This window comes from Typopeltis vanoorti, chromosome 3 (assembly GCF_054136105.1).
Source record: "Typopeltis vanoorti isolate ZY-2024b chromosome 3, IOZ_Tvanoo_1.0, whole genome shotgun sequence".
Classification (NCBI taxonomy): Eukaryota; Metazoa; Arthropoda; class Arachnida; order Uropygi; family Thelyphonidae; genus Typopeltis; species Typopeltis vanoorti.
The window spans coordinates 89,364,216-89,384,608 of NC_143551.1; the positions used below are offsets into that span (position 1 = coordinate 89,364,216).

A 20,393-nucleotide genomic window follows, 5' to 3' on the forward strand; every position below is an offset into this window, starting at 1 on the left:
TTTCTCCAATACACAATAAGGTTTTCATAGATACCAATCAACTTTGTGTCATTTAGTTCAGAGATACTTAACAGAGATGCATTCCTGAAATGTAAACATCTGCTTTTTGACATGGAAAAAGCTTTTTTTTCTACTGCAGGTGAGTTAGCCGGTCTCTCTAGGGGTGATAGGTTTTTTTTTTTTTGATACAAACTTGTGCATGGGTAATCTTAGACCATGAATAATTGACAGACATAGTAAACTAAATTATAAGGATAGAAACTGTCTTATTAGAGTATTAAGTTTATATGAGGCCAAATAGTTCACCATGAAACTATATTTATCACTAAACATGGAGGTTAACTACTTGAATGGAAAGCAGTTTTGAGTAGAGGTAGAGTGCCAAGTGAATGTGGGCTAATTTTAAAATGAATTAATTTGACATGGACCAACATATTAGCATATCAAGTCTAAAAAAATCTTATAAATAAATTGTATGCGTTATTAAGAAATCCGATTACAAATTGGAGTGAAAATTATCGAATCTTCAAGAATTGACTTTTTCTTAAGATTCCATTTTCTTAAATTCCAAAAGAAACATTCCATCTTTCTTGGAATTTTTTTCGACAACACTTTTGTTGAAAAAAATTCTAAGATCTTTACAGGAGACATAATGCAGATGTGTTTAATGTGGTTGACTAAGTTCTAAATTTCCAGTCTATCTTTCATTCACTGTTTGGGTGGATACCTACTAATGCAAGATCATGGAAAGGCAAAGATTGAAAATTGATCAGAAGCTCCAATAATTTCTTTGCATTACCTATATTTACTCTATGTGAATGTTTTTCTATTTTGATTCTTAAACAACCACTAAACTGTATATTGCCCTGTAAATGTATAACAATAATATATAATATATAATTTTATATATTGTTTGTTACATTATTAGTACTAAATCAAGTAAAAACAGGAAGTGACCACAGACTGGTCAGAGCCAAAATTAAAATAAACCCCAAATTGGAAAGAATAAAATGGCTAAACAACAAAATATCAAGAAGTTTTAACTTAAACTTTATCAAAAACAAGAAGAAGGATTACGAAGAAAAACTCAATCAAAAACTAAACTTAATAAATATATTTGAAGAAGAAGACATAAATAAAATAAGCAAAAAACTTATGGAAGTATTAATCTCAACAGCCAACGAATTCAAAAACAACAAACAACAAAAAGACCATAAACTTTCAGAGGAAACCCTACAACTACTAAAAAAGAGACGAAATATGAAACAAGATAAAAATTTAATTTCTAAAATAGAATATGCAGAACTATGCAAAATAATAAGGAAAAAGATGAGAAATGAAATAAGGTTTTATAACACTAAAAAAATAAAAGAAATAATTGAAAACAATAAAAATATGAAAATACTAAGAAAATATTTATCAGTTGGCAAAAGTCAAATAACTGCAATAAAAGATAAGAATGGAACTACCATAAGGAACCAAGAACAAATCCTATGCAGGCTAGAAGAATTTTATAAAGAACTCTATAGTGATCCTTCAACAGATAAATCAAACATAAATAACTCCTCTCCATCGCATATGGAATTCATCCCCCCCATTCACTTCAGATGAAATAAAACAAGCATTAAAACAAATGAAAAATGGAAAATGTCCTGGTGAAGACCTAATTCACATAGAATTAATTAAATGGGGAGAAAACAATATAATTCCCCATGTCACAAACTTACTAAATTTATGTCTAGAAGAGGGGAAAATACCGGAAAATTGGAAAAATGCTACTCTGATACTGTTATTTAAAAAAGGGGACAAAGAAGAAGTAAAGAACTATAGACCACTTAGTATTCTCTCTAATCCGTACAAAATTCTCACAAAAGTAATAACAAACAGGTTAACACCTCTTCTAGACTCAAATCAACCAGTAGAACAAGCAGGATTCCGTAAAGGCTTCAACTTCAGCTGATCATATTCATGCAGTAAAACAAATAATAGAAAAAGCAGAAGAAAACCAATTGCCTCTCTGTTTAGCCTTCATTGATTGTGAAAAAACATTTGATTCCATCAAAACTAACGCATTAATCAATGCACTCCAGAATCAGGGAGTTCCTGGAGAATATATGGACCTCCACCAGGCAATATACTTCACTGCAACAGCAACAATCCAACTTCACATGAGTAACAATAAAATATCAATTGAAAAAGGTGTCTGACAAGGAGACTCTCTATCACCCAAAATCTTTACAGCAGTCCTTCAAGAAATATTTAATAATATAAACTGGACAAACCTTGGTATAAAAATTAATAACAGAAACTTAACACATCTAAGATATGCAGTTGATATCATAATTTTTGCAAACACTCCAGAAGACCTTAATATAATGATAGAAGACCTATATCATGAAAGCAGAAAAGTTGGTCTAAAGATAAACAGAGAAAAAAACTAAAATCATGTTTAATCGTTTAGTAACACCAAAAAACATAATAATAGAAAACAATTTTTTGGAAAGAGTCTCTTCATATATATACTTAGGTCTTTTCATTGACTTAAACTGTGGACTCTAAAAGGAAATAAATAGGAGAGTTCAACTTGCCTGGAGTGCATTCAGAAAATTGAAAACATTTTTCAAAACGATGATGTCCCACTCTGTTTAAAAAAGGAAGACATTTAACCAGTGTATACTTCCAGTCATCTCATATGGTTGCGAAACTTGGTCGCTAACAAGAGCACTGGCAAATAAATTAACAACTCAAAGAAAAATGGAGAGGTTGATGCTAGGTATCACATTAAAAGATAAGAAGTGAAACGCCTGGATAAGAAACCAGACTCGCATCACTGACATCATTCTTCACCACAAGCGACTAAAATGGAAAAGGGCCGAACATTTATGAAGACAAGATGAGCGATGGACAACCATACTTACGAACTGGATTCCTAAAGAAGGGAAACGAAGCCGAGGACATCCTAAAAGAAGGTGGAGTGATGGACTGTCAGAGTTTATTGGGGAAAGTTGGTCAACCATTGCCAAGAACAGAGAAAGGTGGAAAGAACTGGAGGAGGCTTTCGTCCAGCAGTGGACAGAAAATGGCTGAAAAGAAGAAGACATTATGTAATTTTTGGAACATTTTGAATAGCAGCCTTTCTCTTAGTATTTTATCATAGACCTTGTTCAGATGTATAAAATGAGTGGCATCATTTTTCCTTAGTTTGTTACAGTGGAATATTTTTTGTAGTGAATTTCTTTTAGCATATCATTTATGTAGTGAGGCTTCATGAGGAACTTTTTTTGGCATTTCTTTTTTAGTCATTGAATTCACTATATTGTCATTTGCTATATATGCAATATAGTGAATTAACTATATTGTGAGTGTTAACTGTATTCCTATGAATTCTCCAATGTTTGTCTTGAAGTAAAACAGATAGTTCAAAATAATAGGAATATTAGCAAGATTCTCTTTTTATGTTGGTAGATATCTGGAACTACATATGCTAAAAAGAAGCTGTTTAAAATGCTAATACCTTTTTAGCAATATAAAGGATTAAATAAGCTACTTGAACTGAAATTATTTTTGCTGAGCACTTTTTCCATAATTTGCATAAATTACCTAATGCATTTCTTTACTTGAAGAAATGAAAATTTTAGATTTACAATTCTATGGAAGCTTCTACAACCATATAAATACTTGTAGGTAATGACAAAGAGTGCAGATTTAGTAGTGGCTCCATCTAGTGTTACCCTCGAAGAAGCTAATGAGATATTACAACAGAGTAAAAAAGGTAAGGGATTTACATATTTTTTGTTCCTTACAAAGAATTTCAGCATTGTTTATTCTGCAATAGGTACATATTAGTTGTTTTTTGCGAGCAATATGATAAGTTTCAACCTACTGAGCTTAACCTTACACTACTAGTATGTTATTTCTTATTATTACATAGACATCTCTAGTCTGAAGAGTCAGCATGGGAGACACACAGTAACCATTATTCACACAGTGCCCATCTCTCCTTCAAGTTATTCATTGATAAAACTCAACTCTTCCAACCCATTCTACTCATTCACCACTCTGAACAACAACAAAAAAATTTCCTATGATTTGTTTACCAAAACATCTTTGCATGACTTCCAAGAGTTTTTCCCCATAGTATTATGTATTGAAAAATCTCTTCTGCACATACTCTGAAAAACCCTTTTATTGAAAAATGTGTCTTTCAATCACATATTGTATCTCACAAATCTTCAGTTTGTCCTCATAAAGTGTACTCCATAGACCTGTCACTATTTTGGTCACATATGTTTGGATCTTCTCCAGGTAACCAAATCTGTGCACTGTAGTCCAGATGTATTCATATCAAAGATTTAGAAAGAAGAATAATAACTTCCTTATTCCTTCTTGTCAATGCATTTAATATCATTCTTTGAACTGTGTTTTGCAGTACTTCTTCCTCTGAACTTTAACTTTCATCCCACCATGACCGCCAATCCTTAGCCTTATCAGATTCTTTTTTTGCTGTACTTCCATCTGTCTAATACACAGTTCATAGTCTTTTCGTTCGAAAGTGCATTATCTCATGCTTTGTCACAGTGGACTAACAACTATCATCCTTTGCCCAGACTGTCAATTTATTTAAAAATTGCCCTGCAGGATCTCTACATCACTTTTATTAATTATTCTCTCCCAAGTTTTGGATCATTTGCAGACAATGGATATTATCATGAATGTACAAATTAAACAGTGCAGATCATGTACAGAGCACTGATACACCTCTGGTCACTTGCCTTCTCTTTGATTCATCTCCACCATATACTACTCTGATCTCTGTCCATTAGCCACCTTCTAATCCACATTACTTTATTACCAGCTTCATGTCCATTCCCATTTGTTTCAACTTATGTATATAGGGTACTGTATTGATCATGTCAAATGCCTTTGCAAAGTGTAGCAGAATAATAGTGTAACTATTTCCTTTATCTCAACTGTCACTAGTGAATGAATTACTAAGACGAGACCTCTCCTTCATAACTCCATGCCATCCTCCATAGAGTATCATTAACAGATTTTCTGGTAATACTCTAGTCACCACTGTTAAGATACAATATTAATTAGTCTATAATTGCCAACTCTGTATTGCAGCCTCCTTTACATAATGGAATTATTTTATCATCTTTTCACTACCTTGGAATGCTGTCAATGCTGAGACAAAATGTTTGGTTATGGGCACTGCCTTTTCTCTTGCACTTCATTGTAACACACAAGCTGATATCATATCAATCCCATGGCTGCATTCACAATGAGATTTCTTAATATCTTAAACACCTCTAGTTCATTTACCTCTCTTCTCATATCAGTCCTTGTCATATCAGGTATTGCATTATCTCCACCTGGATGATACACACTTACAAGGAGATCACTCAGTAATTCAACTACCTTATCTGCTTTTGTTACTTCCCTACGTTCATTATTCTTCAATAATCATTCTTCCTTTACTTATCCCCCCCACACACACAAAAAAATACATAAAAATAAAGAGAGAGACAGCAATCAAGCACTATGATTTTATGATTTCATCTAGTGTCCTCAGCTAATTTCTTCTCATAATCTGATTTTGCCTTTCTCATTATGATGATCATCCATTTTGCCTGTGCTTTGTACTGTTCATGAGCTGGATGATCACCTTTCATTTATAATTCCCTTCACAACATTTTCTTTTTTATTGTAGCTCCTTCTTAATGATGCTGCTCATTTGTTTAACTGCAAACTGATTTATTGTCCTAACCATGGATATGCAGTCTGATCAAGTATCCTTAAACACCCCCCCTTGATCAAGGAAAGCAGGATCAGATTCATGTACTGCTAATATCATTCCCTTGCAGTTTCTTATCTCATGACATTGCCCCAAACTTCTTCCTGAGTTTGTCATAATCACTGGCTTTGTAGTTCCTTTACTGAAAATTCACATGCTTAGTTACCTCCCAATTCAAGACTGCATGATCATTCTCCCCAATTGGAGATAAAGCTTTAAAGATACCAAGAAATTTTATACTTGGTTTTAATCCTTAACCAAGTATAAAATTCTTTTTATACTTGGTTTTAATCCTTTTACTTACCAAGTAAAACTTTGTTTTACTTACTTGGTAAGTAAAACAAAGTTTTACTTACTTGGGAGATACTTTTACTTACACGTGAGGTATATTCACATCTGAGCTACTTGTATATAAAGGCTAATGACTTCATATCACTTGCCTTAATATGTATCCCATAATGCAAAGCACACCTGCTTTCAGACGTGTATAATGCAATGCATAATTGGAAGGGCCACTACCCAGATCTTTACGGAAAATTCACATGCAAAACTTTGCAAAATTTCACGTGGAAAACTTGGTTTTGCTTACTTGGAAAAGGATTAAAACCAAGTATAAAATTTCTTGGTATCTTTAATGTATATTACACCCAAGGTAAAAACTTTCTATATCTTTCTCTCATCCAGGGATTTTTATTAAGAAGGTCAAGCACCTTTTGTCTACTTGTATATGAGATATATATGACTTCTGCATTACTTCGACCTTGGTATCTCTCCCGGGTCTGGCTCCCACTGAAGAGACCTCAGTAAAGGTCGAAACTGGTCTGGGTAGTGGCCCTTTCCATTATGCATTGCATTATGCATGTCTGAAAGTGGGTGTGCTTTGCATTATGGGATACATACTGAGGTAAGTGATATGAAGTCATTAGCCTCTATATACAAGTAGCTTAGATGTGAATAAATATATTTCACGTGCAAAACTTTTGTTTTGCTTACTTGGGAAAAGGATTAAAACCAAGTATAAAATTTCCTGTATCTTTAACATATATTACACCCAAGGTATAAAACTTTCTACATCTTTCTCTCATTTGGAGATAAAGCCGTTATGAATAAATTGTCTGATGCTGTGACTAACCAAGTCCAATATTTTTAAATTTTGGGTCCCTTCTATCACATGCTGTTTTAGGTAATTATCTCATCAGTAGATGCATAAATTACCTTCTGCCACACTTATATTCCCCCAATAACTTATTTTTTAATATATCATCACATATGAGAGGTCAAAATTTGTAGAGAAGTTTTTGGTGCACCACCTTGAATGCAAGAGCAGTATTCCAAATTTTGATAGATTTGGGATTTGTATAGAATTAGTAGAAATTGAACAGATGAAAAGTGATGTCTTGATTGAAAAAGAATGACAAATTTTTTTTATTCAAAGGATTCTATGGAAGTGATGTGTTTGTACCAGGAAAGACTAGGGATAAGTATCAGTCAGAGAAGAGAAATCCAGTTTTGACTGTTGAACTAAATTAACCTGATTGTCAGAGATAAGGAGAGAACAGCTAAGGAATTTTTTGTGAGGAAAAAAAGACAAAAATCGTATTTTGGAAACATCAAAGGTGACTAGGTTGTGATCATCTCTATTGAATTATGTGTAGTTTGGAGATCAGAGTTTAGGGTGTAAATAATCTTGAAGCTTAAGATGTTTTGAACATCACAAGGTTTGTGGTATGAATAGAAGGAATGGAGAGTGCTGTCATTAGTAAAACTGCGGATAAGGTTTGAAGTCAAAGAAAGAAGCCTATTTATGTATATGAAGTAGAAGGTGAGTGAGAAAACAAAGCCCTGAGGAACATATGCATTAATAGGATAATCTGAAGCGATAACATCCTCCACCATTACATGTAGTAAATGTCCAAGAGAACACTTGCAATAAGGAAGGCAGATGAAAAGTAGACCATATGACAGCAGTTTGCTGAGAAAGTCCTCAATGCTAAACCCTATTGGATACCTTAGAAATCATGAGTGCAATTGTATGGGCTTCTCCAAACTTTTCCATGGCACATCTTCAAAGATAGGTGATATACTCTGCTGAGAATCTTGACTAGTTTAATCTATATTGGTAGTCACTGATTAGATGACTGATAAAAACAGAAGTGTTTTGGCAAGGTCATCTGCAGGAGTTCACTGAGAAGAATGATATCAGTAGGGCAACTTTATTTTTAGGTGATATTGCAATTCTGCCATGAAAAAGAGTGTAGTAGTAGCACAGATGGACAGGAATTGCACTCAACAGCTTTTTACAAGAAACCAGACAGCATGATTGCCTTAGGTGTAATCAGACCCTGTGGTCATCATTGTAGGCTGTGAATATAGCCAGAATTTTGTCTCGAGCCACTTAGGATAAGTGGCTCGAGTGGAGGAATGCTCTTTGTTTTTCTTGGATTGACTTTGTATACTTGAATGTTGTGCATTGATTGATTCATAATAGATTACAATAAATTACTATGTTACAGATTATAATATGCACGATGCAGGAAACTTTATAAGAGGTCTTTTCAAGTGAAAGTTTTTATGTTGGACCCATACATAGAGAGAGAATTGGTTGTTCAACTTGTGGTATGTTAGTACTGTGGATAGGTAGAGATTTGAGAAAGGAGAATTTGTTTGTATTAAAAGTATATTAAATGTGTTTGTATAAAAGTATATGTTTCTATATATTACGAAAAAAACCCGAGTTTTTCTAACTTATTCTACCAAACTGCCTACCCCCCCCCACACACACTGCAGTTTTCGACATCGCAGACAGAGGAAAAGCCACAACACCCAGAAAAAGGTATGTGCAATTTTCTATTCCTTAGGCTACATATACTTTTTTAGTACATCTACACTCATAATGCCCTAAGAATCCATGAGTAAATAGCCAATGACATTTAAACAGGGGTACTCCTAAACTGAAGCCGGCAAAATAGCTGTAATTATAATATAATGTTTGTATTAGATTTTGAAGACCTATGCATTGTATTCTTTGGGAAACTTAGGAGAGAAGTCTGTTACAGAGTGCAACAGTAGAAGGAATGCAGGAAGAAGAGAAACTTGGTCTGTGAGTTTGCAGTTGAACTGTGAAGGAGTATTGGGTGGCAGCTTTGTGTATTTTAATGGATTTAGTAGAAAGGAGAGAATTATTCATGCTGATTGTGATGAACATTTACCACAGAAATATGCAAAAGTAGGTGGAGTGAATTGGTAACTGATGGGTCATTAATCAGCCTGATTGCTTTCTTCTGTATCGCATCGAGTATTTTATTAAGGAGCTCTTGGGGACACTGCTCAAAATATGTGATTAATACTCAATGGTTGGATGGATTTGTGATTTGTAGGGTGAATAGTTTTTCAGTAGTAAAGTAATGCTTTGAGTTTTCTTTTTTTTATATATATGGTTCCCACCCACAAAAGCTTATTAGTAAACCTATAGTACATTTGTATTGTGGGTGGGTAAGGATTTTTTTTTTTTTTTTTTTGTTCATTTTTATCAATTTTGTATATATATATATATATATATATATATATATATTTTTTTTTTTTTTTTGTAATTTTTTATCTATTTTACATAGTCTGTAAACCTACTGCTCCAGAGACCATACATGGAACGTTTTCAAGCCACTTCAGGCCTCCAATAAGCGTGAAAGAGGAATCTTGATTTTTTTGGATGATGACATCAAAGCCATGATGGCTTTGATGCCAAGGTAATCCAAAGAAGATGAATTGCATCTTGCCTAGAGATATCGGTGTTGTTAAAGGTAAGACTAGAAGCTTGTGTTCATTTTTGTTAGAAATTAGGCAAAACTGTGTTTTGCAAGTGTTGAAATTGACAGTTATCCGAGCCCCATTGAAGAGTAATTTGGAGATTAGAATTTATCTTAGCAGAGGTTGTTGCTCTGTAAGTTGTGGTGGTGGTTTATGTGGTGCAAGGTTTGTTAAGTGAGAAGGAGGAAATGCAGTGTGCTGTTGTCAGATTGCATGACTTGAACATTAGTTGTGTAGTTAGAAGACAAGAAACCATCCATCATCACATACAGTGTTGCTCATACAGAAAACTGGCAACCAAGTTGCAGAAGTCATGGGATAGCCAAATAATAGTTTACCTGATAGACTCTTGTGTCATGCCCTGTCAGAAGCCTTGGAGATTTCAAGTGCAACCACTTGAGATTTGCTGAACTTTTCCATGTTAGTTAGTTATTCAGAGGTGCATGACATAGGTTAGCAGATCCCCTGTGAATTGGCATGTAGAGTCTACACTGGCAGTTGTTTATTATGTGGAATACTTTCAAGGAGCATAGGAGTTAGGTGTCTTTCCGTTACACTTTGGAGAGGATTGAGATGAGAGAAATTGGGCAGTAGTTTGATTGTAAGGATTTATCACCCTTCTTAGGAATGGGTTGTACATAAGTATAGGGTAGATACAAGTGGAATAAGAGGGCATAAAAAAAGGTGACAGAGAACAAGTGTTATCTTTGCATAGCACAAATCTTCGGGACAATTGGAAGACTGCCATTAGGGCCAGGTGACTTTTTGTGTTTAATTTGGAAAGATATTTTTTATCGCTTTCTGATGAAAGGTCAGAGGGGCATGGCTAGATGAAATTTACTAAAAATCAGCTGTGCATACTTGTTGGAAGTTTTTTCACTTGGTTATACTATTAATTAAAGATACCAAGCAATAATATACTTGGTTTAATCCAAGTGTAAGCAAACAAAGTTGGTACCTGAAGTATTTTCAGGACTGAGGCAACTCGTATATAGAAGCTAATGACTTTACATCACTTGCCTTAGTATCCCATAATGCAAAGCACATCCTTACGGACATGTATAATGCTATGCATTAGGGGAAGGGCCACTACCCAGATCGGTTTCGACCTTTATTGAGGTCTCATCAGTGGGGGCCAGACCCAGAAGTGATACTAAGGTTGACATAATGCAGAAGTCATGTTTTCATATACAATATCCGAAAGGTATCACACCTTATTATTAAATTACTCTGGATTAGAGATAGTTGGAAGTTTTCCCACTTGGTTATATTATAAATTAAAGATACCAAGAAATTAGGTATGAAGTCATTTGCTTCTATATACGAATTGCTTCAGTCCTGAAAATACTTAGGTGCAAACTTTGTTTGCTTACACTTGGATTAAGGATTAAACCAAGTATATTATTGCTTGGTATCTTACAGCTGTGCATAACAGCTGTAAATTAAATAATAATAAAAAAAAAAACTGTGCATACATTTCTCCAAATGTATGCACAGCTGTTTGGAGAAAAGAGGAAAAGCATGAAGCCCCAGAGATTGGCTTTTCCTGTGGGTGACAATGCAACAGAGCCATCTCAGCACAATAGGAGTGTGAGTGTTGGACAAAAGGTACAATGCAAATTTTCTACTTTTGGCTCTTTCAAAATCAGTTTTCAATGCATTGATGGTTTTCATGCAGGTGTTTTGGCTTTTGATGTGCCCATGTGATATGTAGGTGGCAGGGTTTTCCCCCTCCTGGAAATTTGGGTTTTTTAATCCCACATGAACAGGCAAACTGGCCAGACAAATACATGCAATTTACAGCCATAATACATTGACCTCCTAAACTTAGCTGCTTCAAACTATACATCCAAATAGCCAAATTCATATAATAATAATAATATCAGTCTTCATATTATCTTAGTTACTTATCTTTTCTCTCTCACTCTTCAGAGTTTCCACATCACAATAGAAATTTGGCAACCAAATTTGTGCATAGTAGTTCACGTAGTCTGGCCAATAGCTTGTGCTATGATGCAATACCTTCTTAATCTCTTCTTGTCATTGTGCTCCTTTTTTTCAGATGTTCATCAACCATTACTCTTATATTCCAAATTTTATCCACCTCCTTCAAGCACATTTTTGCCAATACAGTATTATGCATTCCACAGAGCAACACTTTGCACTTACTATCATTAATCTGCTCACTCATTTGTTTAAGCAAAAACTATAAATTTTCCCTAAGGAACTTGATATCAACTCTTCCATCTTTTCCTCATCAACAAACTGAATATTTCCTATTTGTCCACACGATATATTATTAACAGATAAATAAAATGAGATGCTCCCCCCCCCCATTTACAACTGATGGTATTCATAACAGTTAATATAACAACTGTTATCACACTCATAAACATTCACAACTTGCTATATGGTATTTAGATGCCTTTGCAAAGTTCAAAATATATTTTACTGTATATGAGTCTCCCTTATCCAACATTATTGTGAAATGCAAGTATATTTCTTAGTAATCCACATATTATAAACCAGTGCTAACTACTATTGAGAATTCTATACCTATCAGACCAATTCTGTAAACAAAAACTGAAGCATGTACACACAAATGCTTCATTAAATTAAATCAAATATTTTTATCTTAAGCCAATAGATCATCTTCAGCATGCAGATAGTTCAAACAAGGGAGAATATACAACCGTGGGTTTCAAAAGATACAAACCATACACTAGTGCAATACAGTAATTTATGAGTGCGATTTAAAAAAAAAAATGCTCTTGCAACTAATAAGAATAAGAATCTTTTATGTCAAATTTTAGGCATATCCAAATTATAGATAAATTAAGATAGTCATTAATAATTTAAATGACAGTGTTGTAGTGCCTCAGCGCTCTATTTGTACAAATACAACTTCAAAGCAGCAACAGTATAATAGATGAGTCTTAGACCAGAAGATTCATCAGAAAAGGTCAGTGTCACTCAGTGCATGCTAGATCAGACTTCTCAAGCTTATTGTAGATGATATAAGATTGATGTTTCTGTATTCTTTTCTCAACAGAACATCCTATTTCACCAAAGTGAAGGAGATGGCAGTCACAAGGAACTCAGTAAATATCTGAATGAGACAAGGGATGCTAATACTGTACTAGTGCACAGCTTGATTTAATAAAGTCTATTAAATGTCTTGTGTCTACATGCTTCAGTTATTATTTTTATAATGACATAAATGCAACTAAAGACTCAAAACCAATCCTGTATTCTATTCTTGACTAGCCTCTCCAATAAATTTCATGGGAAGGTTGCCTTAAGTATTGATAGAATGAATCATCAAAGTAGTATTTAGAATAATGCAATCACTTGAGTTTCAGGTTTGGTTTGTGTCAGTTTACAGTGAAATTTGCAAATGGAATGATTGTTGTCTGCAGCTGCAAAATATAATTTTTAAGGTGGTTTTTGATTATTGGTGAAATTAGGTTATTTTTTGCATCATATTTGTTTCTATAAAATTATAAAATTTTCACTTCTTTCTCATTTTTTTAGGAAAGCTTCCAATAGTAAATGATAAAGGAGAACTTGTTAGTATTATTGCTCGTACTGATATGAAAAAGAGTCGAAGTTTTCCTTTGGCATCCAAAGATGAAAATAAACAGCTTTTGGTTGGAGCAGCTATAGGAACAAGAGAAGAAGATAAGTTAAGGCTGGATCAGTTAGTACAGGCAGGAGTAGATGTCATTGTTCTAGTAAGCTAACCTAAAACAATTCAAATAAATTGATTTCTCACTCTACAGAACTGCATTTATTATAGTTTATGAAGGATATGCAGAAAAAATAAGTTTATAGTTGCTAGGTGCTTTTTCTTTTTTTATTAGTCTTTTATGTTTAGGTTATTTGAACTGAAATATATTTGAACAGCATTAAAGCACAGAATATCTCTTACTCAATGTTATTGAAAAATAGAAATGAACAAGTGTAATAAAACAAAAAAATAAATTTTCATCAGTGTCCATGGGTTTTAATGCCTGTTGATGTCTGATGCTTGTTCACATTCTTTGCTATCTCTCTCTTTTTCTCTCCATTTCCAGATCACTCAAATTCTGCAAATTCTTCCTGCACCATTCTTTCATATCATCTATCTGCTCTCTCACTGTCCTTTTCTGTTTATATTGTCCATTGTACCAAGCATCGAGATTTTGATTTTTCTATTGTTATCCATTCTGCAGATATGTCCAAAAAGCTTTACTCTTTACTTTGACTTATTTTTTGCGATAGATTCTCTTTGTAGTTTACTTTGTTACATAGTTCTTCATTGCTACTTCACCCATCAATTCATAGAACCTTTCTATAACATATTCTTTTGAAGGCAGTGTTCATCTCTTGATCATTATCCATGTATCACAACAATAGAGAACTCTTGTGAATATGCATGCTTCCAGCAGTCTCAGCTTCATTGGAAGGCTCAGTGATTTACTTTTTGATATTTTATCCATTTCCTGTAGGTTTACTTCACTTTTGTTATCTGAGATCTCATCTCTTTTTTACAGTCTTAAATCATGTATGCACTTTGGGTATGTGAAGTACCTAGCCGCTTCCAGTTCATGTCCATTGATATTTATTTGCTTTTTCATCCTCTACTTTCTGAATATCATTGTTTCAGTTTTTTTAATGTTCATTATCAACCATATCTCATTCCTTCTTCACTTAATTTCACACTATTCTTTCTAGTTCCTCTTCATCTTCTTTGGTGATGACTGTGTCATCTGCAAATCATAAATTATTTATTTTTATACCTTGAATTGAAATTTTCCTTATATTATCCTATATCCATTGTTCTTTCCAAAAAGGTATGATAAAGATGCTCAGAGATATTGGGTCTCAATGTGTCTTGCCCCTTGTTGTCTAAAACCAGCTTCCTGTTTCTTCACAATTTCTTTTAGCAGTTCCTGCATTGTCATTGATGTCCTGCCATATCAGGTTCCTGTCCATGCCATAGGATGCTTTCTGAAAGTCAACAAAGCAGGTATCAACATTTTTATTTTTACACAGTTTTCTCAACAGCAAATCTTAATATTTGCTGCACACTACTCTCTTTTTTAAATTCTGCTTGCTCATCTTCCAGATTCTTTTCTATTAGTTTCCTTATTCTTTCTGTTAATATCATCTTAAGTACTGTTCCCACATGATTTGTTAGAGCAATTGTTCAGTTTTTGCAATCCATTTTGCTTCTGTTTTTGTGAATGGGTATTAGAATTAATCCTCTCCATTCTTTTGGTGCATTCTTTTGTGAAATGTTCCTTTCTGAGAATATCAGCCTTATTATTATTATTATTGAGTAAAGCACTATTCATCATTTGTGTTAATTAATTTATAAGTAACTCAAAGAGTTAGCAGAAACTTCAGCAGCTAAATAATCTTGAACTCACATTTTGAACAGCGTTTACTCATATCAATAAAAGTTGCCTAGGTTATGAACAGTAAGGTATACAACTAATGATGATGCTGATATAGGGATGAGCTTGTAAAGGCAGTAAAACATCTGAAGAACATAAAAGCCCTGGGAATTATGAGATTTTTGGGAAGATGCTAAAATGTGGTGGCGAAGCAATCATAACATTGCATCAGAGAAAGAGATGATGCCATCTTCAATGGGAACTTAAACAAAGACACGTGCACACAAGTACAACATAACAGCAAATGAGAACAGAAGCGAGGAAGCTACCGTTTTCCTGAAGTCCTGATGGTGCCCCCTGGCGGGCTATATTAGGTGTTCTTGACCTTTGGGCTGAAGTTCTTCTGATGTAAGTTTCCCAAATTTGGGGCAGTCTCATGCATCCAAATTTGTTGAGGTTTGGCATGTTCCTAAGGGCTAAGGCTGATTCCATGAAAAGCCTTTCATATTTGAACTTGCTGCAGTGTATTACTGTGGCTTTCTTCCACCTTATTCTGTGGCGAGTATCCAGAGCATGGTCTGCAAGCCCAGAGTGGCTATACTGGTGAAAACGGATGTAGTCCTTGTGTTCTGAGATTCTGATATTTGCTGTCCTGCCTGTTTGGCCAAAGTAGGACAATTTACAGATGCAGGGGACCTGGTATACACCAGATAGGTCTAGGGGAAGTGGTTGGTCTTTAGTGGAGATTCTCCCACTTACAAACTAACTAAATATTTAGCCAAAGTGCTCTCACACTATACTGGCAACACACCATCACACATAAAAAACTCAACCCACTTCAAAGCCAGTATAGAAAACCTTACACTCTGACATAATGGTCAGTTTTGACATCTCCTCCTTATTCACAAATGTTCCCCCTCAAAGAAACCTTAGAGCTAATCCAAGCTAAATTTCCTCCTGATATCTCATCCCTATTTCAGTTCACAACGAACTCAGGCTACTTCATTTGGCAGGAAAAATTCTACAAACAGATAGAGGGGACAGCCATGGGTTCACCACTTTCCCCACCCCTGGTCAACTTCTTTATGGAGAACTTTGAAGAGAAAGCCTTAAACTCTGCCCCACAAAAACCTACCATATGGCTTCGCTACGTTGATGATGTGTTCGCTATTTGGCCACATGGCTCGGATACACTCCTCTCCTTCCTAACACACTTAAACAACCATCACCCTAGAATTAAATTCACCCTGGAAAAAGAGGAAAACAATAGCCTCCCCTTCCTAGACACACACTTGTCACCCGCCAACCTGATGCAACCTTAGTTTTTCAGTTTATAGAAAACCTACCCACACAGGCAGATACATTCACCAACAATTCCCCCCCCCCCCTCACAACAATATGGAGTTATTATGACACTTTTCAACAGGGCTAAACTAATCTGTTCAACTGACCAATCCCTAACCACTGAACTAAATCACATCCTTAACACTTTCTCAGCCAATGGCTACCCCCCCCCCCAAAAAAAAAAAAAAAAAAAAAATCCAAAAAATACTAAAACCGGTTATCCACAACCCACCTCTTCCCCTTCACAAAATAGATTACTCTAAATCCATCACCATTCCCTACATCCGAGGCACCTCGGAAAAAATCAACAAAATCTTAAAAAAAAAAAGACTTCTTGTTACAGACTATATAAATAATTGGCATCCCTTATCTGCAATACCAAAGACCAACCTTCCCCCCTCCCCCCCCTCCCCCCTAGACCTACCTGGTGTATACCAGGCCCCTTGCAGCTGTAAGCTGTCCTGCTTTGGCCAAACAGGCAGGACAGCTAATATCAGAATTTCAGAACACAAGGACTACATCCGGTTTCAACAGTACAGCCACTCTAGGCTTGCAGATCATGCTCTGGATACTCGCCACAGAATAAGGTGGAAGAAAGCCACAGTAATACACCGCAGCAAGTTCAAATACGAAAGGCTTTTCATGGAATCAGCCTTTGCCCTTAGGAACATGCCAAACCTCAACAAATTTGGATGCATGAGACTGCCCAAAATTTGGGAAACTTACATCAGAAGAACTTCAGCCCAAAGGCAAAGAACACCTAATATAGCCTGCCAGGGGGCACCATCAGGACTTTAGGAAAATGGTAGCTTCCTCGCTTCTGTTCTCATTTGCTATTATGCAGTACTTGTGTGCACGTGTTTTTGTTTAGGTTCCTATTGAAGATGGCAACTTGACGTTGCCGAAATATCGGAAAGTATATATTAAAGTTGTTTTAATTTATATTTCTAGTTTATGCTGTCAATTCCTTAAGTATTTAATTATCATGTCTAATCAGCGTATAAGCATGTCTACTAGAATTACTAAGAAGAAGACACTAAGAGAGAAACTGAGCTATTCACAGTGCAGTTGAATTGCATTGTTTACTGCATGGGGTATAGAATGATAAGTTTAAGGTTATTTTATTATTTATTTTTACCATGTCATTGACTTTAATGAAACTCATAGTAATTTATTTCTGGTACAGTAATTTATATGATACTATAAATTTATCAGTTCATTGGGCCAGGGATAAATCATTGTCTTGTGTCTGTGATGAGTCTTGATTCCATGGAGGTGTGATAATAATAATAATAATTTTTTGCTTTACATAAAAATAAATAAAGAAAGATGAATTGAGAAAAATAGCAACAGAAAATGTAACATTAAATTAAAGAGCATGGGGAAAAAGAATCAAATTTTATTGAGTAATTGAGAATAAAGATGCTCTATAATGAAATTGCAGATAAAGAATATTCTGACAACTGGGAAAATTATGTCAAAAATGATCACATGACATAATCAGTAATAAAACAATAGGAAATATCAAGGAGAATGCAGCTCTGAAAAAAAGCTATTAAGAAATTGAATATGAAAAGGCAATTTGGAGTAGTTATATTCAGCCATAGTATTCAACACAAAATACGAGACTAATCTTCTTGAATGGCAGTCAGTCTCAAGAAGAGTAATGTGGGCAAATATGAGAATGGGGAACTGGACAATGAGACTTATTTGTGCCTATGGTCCCACAGAAGGTTCTACTAAGGTAGAAGTGGAGGAATTTTTTGAGGCTTTAGAAAAAGTAACGGACACAATGAAAAAGGAAAAGTTGGTCCTTGTTGGGGATCTAAATAGCAGAGTAGGAAATGATTGTCATACAACAATATTTTGGGAAAATTTGGAGAAAAGAGCAAAGCTAATAATAATGGCAAATATCTGTTGGATTTCTGCTCAGGACATGGACTGGTTATTACTAACACCATGTTCCAACATAAAAATGTGCACAAATTCACATGGAGAGAAGAGGCAAGGAATAAGAAAAGTCTCATTGAATATGTTATTGTTGGTAGTGATGTTTTCTCCCTGGTGCAGGACACCAGAGTGTACAGAGGATTTGAAATTGGAAGTGATCACTATTTAGTCTTGAGCAGGATAAAATTGAATTTCATATTGAAAAGAATAACATGTAAGAAAGTTTTAAAGTGAATAAAAGTTGAGCAGTTCTCAGATATGAACTGTAGACTAAAATACACTATTGACGAAAAAATGAAAGAGTTTGAGAACAGGAATCAAATCTTGGAGATTCAGTGGCAGGCCTTGAAGAAAGCCCTGATTGATTCAGCTAGAGAGGCATGTGGTGAAGTTGTCTGCAAGGATAGAAAAATTAGAACTCCATAGTGGACACAGGAAGTTAAAGAGGCAGTGAAGGAAAAGAAGAAAGCATATCAAAAGGCAAATAAGTCAGCTTGTGCTCTTAGAGAATACAGAGACAAATGCAAGAATGCTACACTGTGTAAAATTGCTAAACAAAAGTCATGGGAGGACTTTGGCAAGAATATAGAAAATAAATATCAAGAAGGTGGCAAAATATTCTGGAGGTTGTTGAAGAAGCTTAGAAATGGAGAAAAGAGTGCTGTAAAAGGAGTCAGAGATGATCAAGGTGACATGAAAACGGGAGAAAAAGATATCCTTGACGTATGGAGTAATTACTTTGAAAAACTGCTAAATAAAACAAGCAGTGATGACAACACAGTGCTAAAAAACACTGACCAGGCATGTGCAGTCAGGAATACATATCCATACTTGGAGTAGATGATATTCGACCAGAAATGCTGACGTATGGTGGTATAAGAGTCTTACAGTGGCTGCACTGTATAGTTCAGAAAGCCAGGACAGAGGGATGAATTCCCGATGATTGGAGTAGAGCTCTCATAATACCCATATATAAAAAGGGAAATAAAACTGAATGTGAGAATTACAGAGGTATTTCCCTACTGAGTGTTCCTGGCAAGATCTATGCAAGTATACTTGAGAAACGGTTGAGAAGAATTGTGGAAGAAAAGCTTGGTGAAGAATAAGCTGGATTCAGGCCAAATAGAGGCTGTCAGGATCAGATCTTCACTTTATGACAAATAGTCGAGAAAGCATGGGAATATAACAAAGATCTGTATTTAAGTTTGTCGATTTGGAAAAGGCATATGACGAGGTGCTAAGAGAGAAGCTATTCAATACGCTACAGTTATATGGTGTCAATGGGACATTATATCAAGCAATACTTAGTCTTTATTTGAGTTGTAAGTCAGCAGTTAGAATTGAAGGAAGTACAGGAAGATGGTTTAATGTTAAATCTGGTGTGAGACAAGGATGTATATTATCCCCTCTGTTATTCATTATCTATATGGATCACATTATGAAGGAAAGTGGTATTAAACATGATATCAAAATTGGAGATGTTAATGTCAGCTCTTTGCTTTATGCAGATGATGTTATACTTCTAAATAAATTTGCTACAAGTTTGCAAGATTCTCTGACTAAATTGAATAACTGTTGTAATAGATATGGTATGAAGGTCAGCAATAAAAAGACAAAGACAATGAAAATAGGCAGAATCATTGAAAATATCAACTGTGTTGTGAATGGAGAACCTGTGGAACAAGTAAAACATTTTAGCTACTTAGGCACGATTTTTAGTGAAGATGGTAAATTAAATATAGAAATAGATGACAGAATCAGCAAAGCTGGTATGGTGGGAAGTCAATTGAATAAATTCATATGGAATAAGAGAGAAATTAGTCGGAACACTAAATTAGCTGTATATAAGACAGTGTTCAAACCAGTTTTAACTTATGGATCCGAGAGCTGGGTCAGAAGTAAAACACTTGACCAAAGACTAGAGACCCCAGATATGAGAGTCCTGAGAAAGATTATAGCCGTGAACAGATGGCATCAATGGCAATATCGTATTAAAAATGAGGATATTAAGAAAGAACTTGACATTGTCAGCATCCAGGAATGCGTTAGCAGAGTTAATCTCAGGTGGCATGGTCACTTAAACAGAATAGGCAAAGAAAGATTAGCAAAACAAGTGT

General features: G+C 34.9%; 1 protein-coding gene across 2 annotated transcripts in view; it reads left to right on the forward strand.

Annotated features, from left to right (window-relative positions):
* LOC150108370 (inosine-5'-monophosphate dehydrogenase 1a-like) overlaps window positions 1-20,393 on the forward strand; it is a 123,773-nt gene that overhangs the window by 47,916 nt on the left and 55,464 nt on the right. For both annotated transcript variants that reach the window (XM_090415769.1, XM_090415770.1), the window contains exons 6-7: window positions 3,685-3,772; window positions 13,136-13,335. In XM_090415769.1, the coding sequence (XP_090271895.1) occupies window positions 3,685-3,772; window positions 13,136-13,335 (288 nt within the window). The remainder of the gene's footprint in view (window positions 1-3,684; window positions 3,773-13,135; window positions 13,336-20,393) is intronic.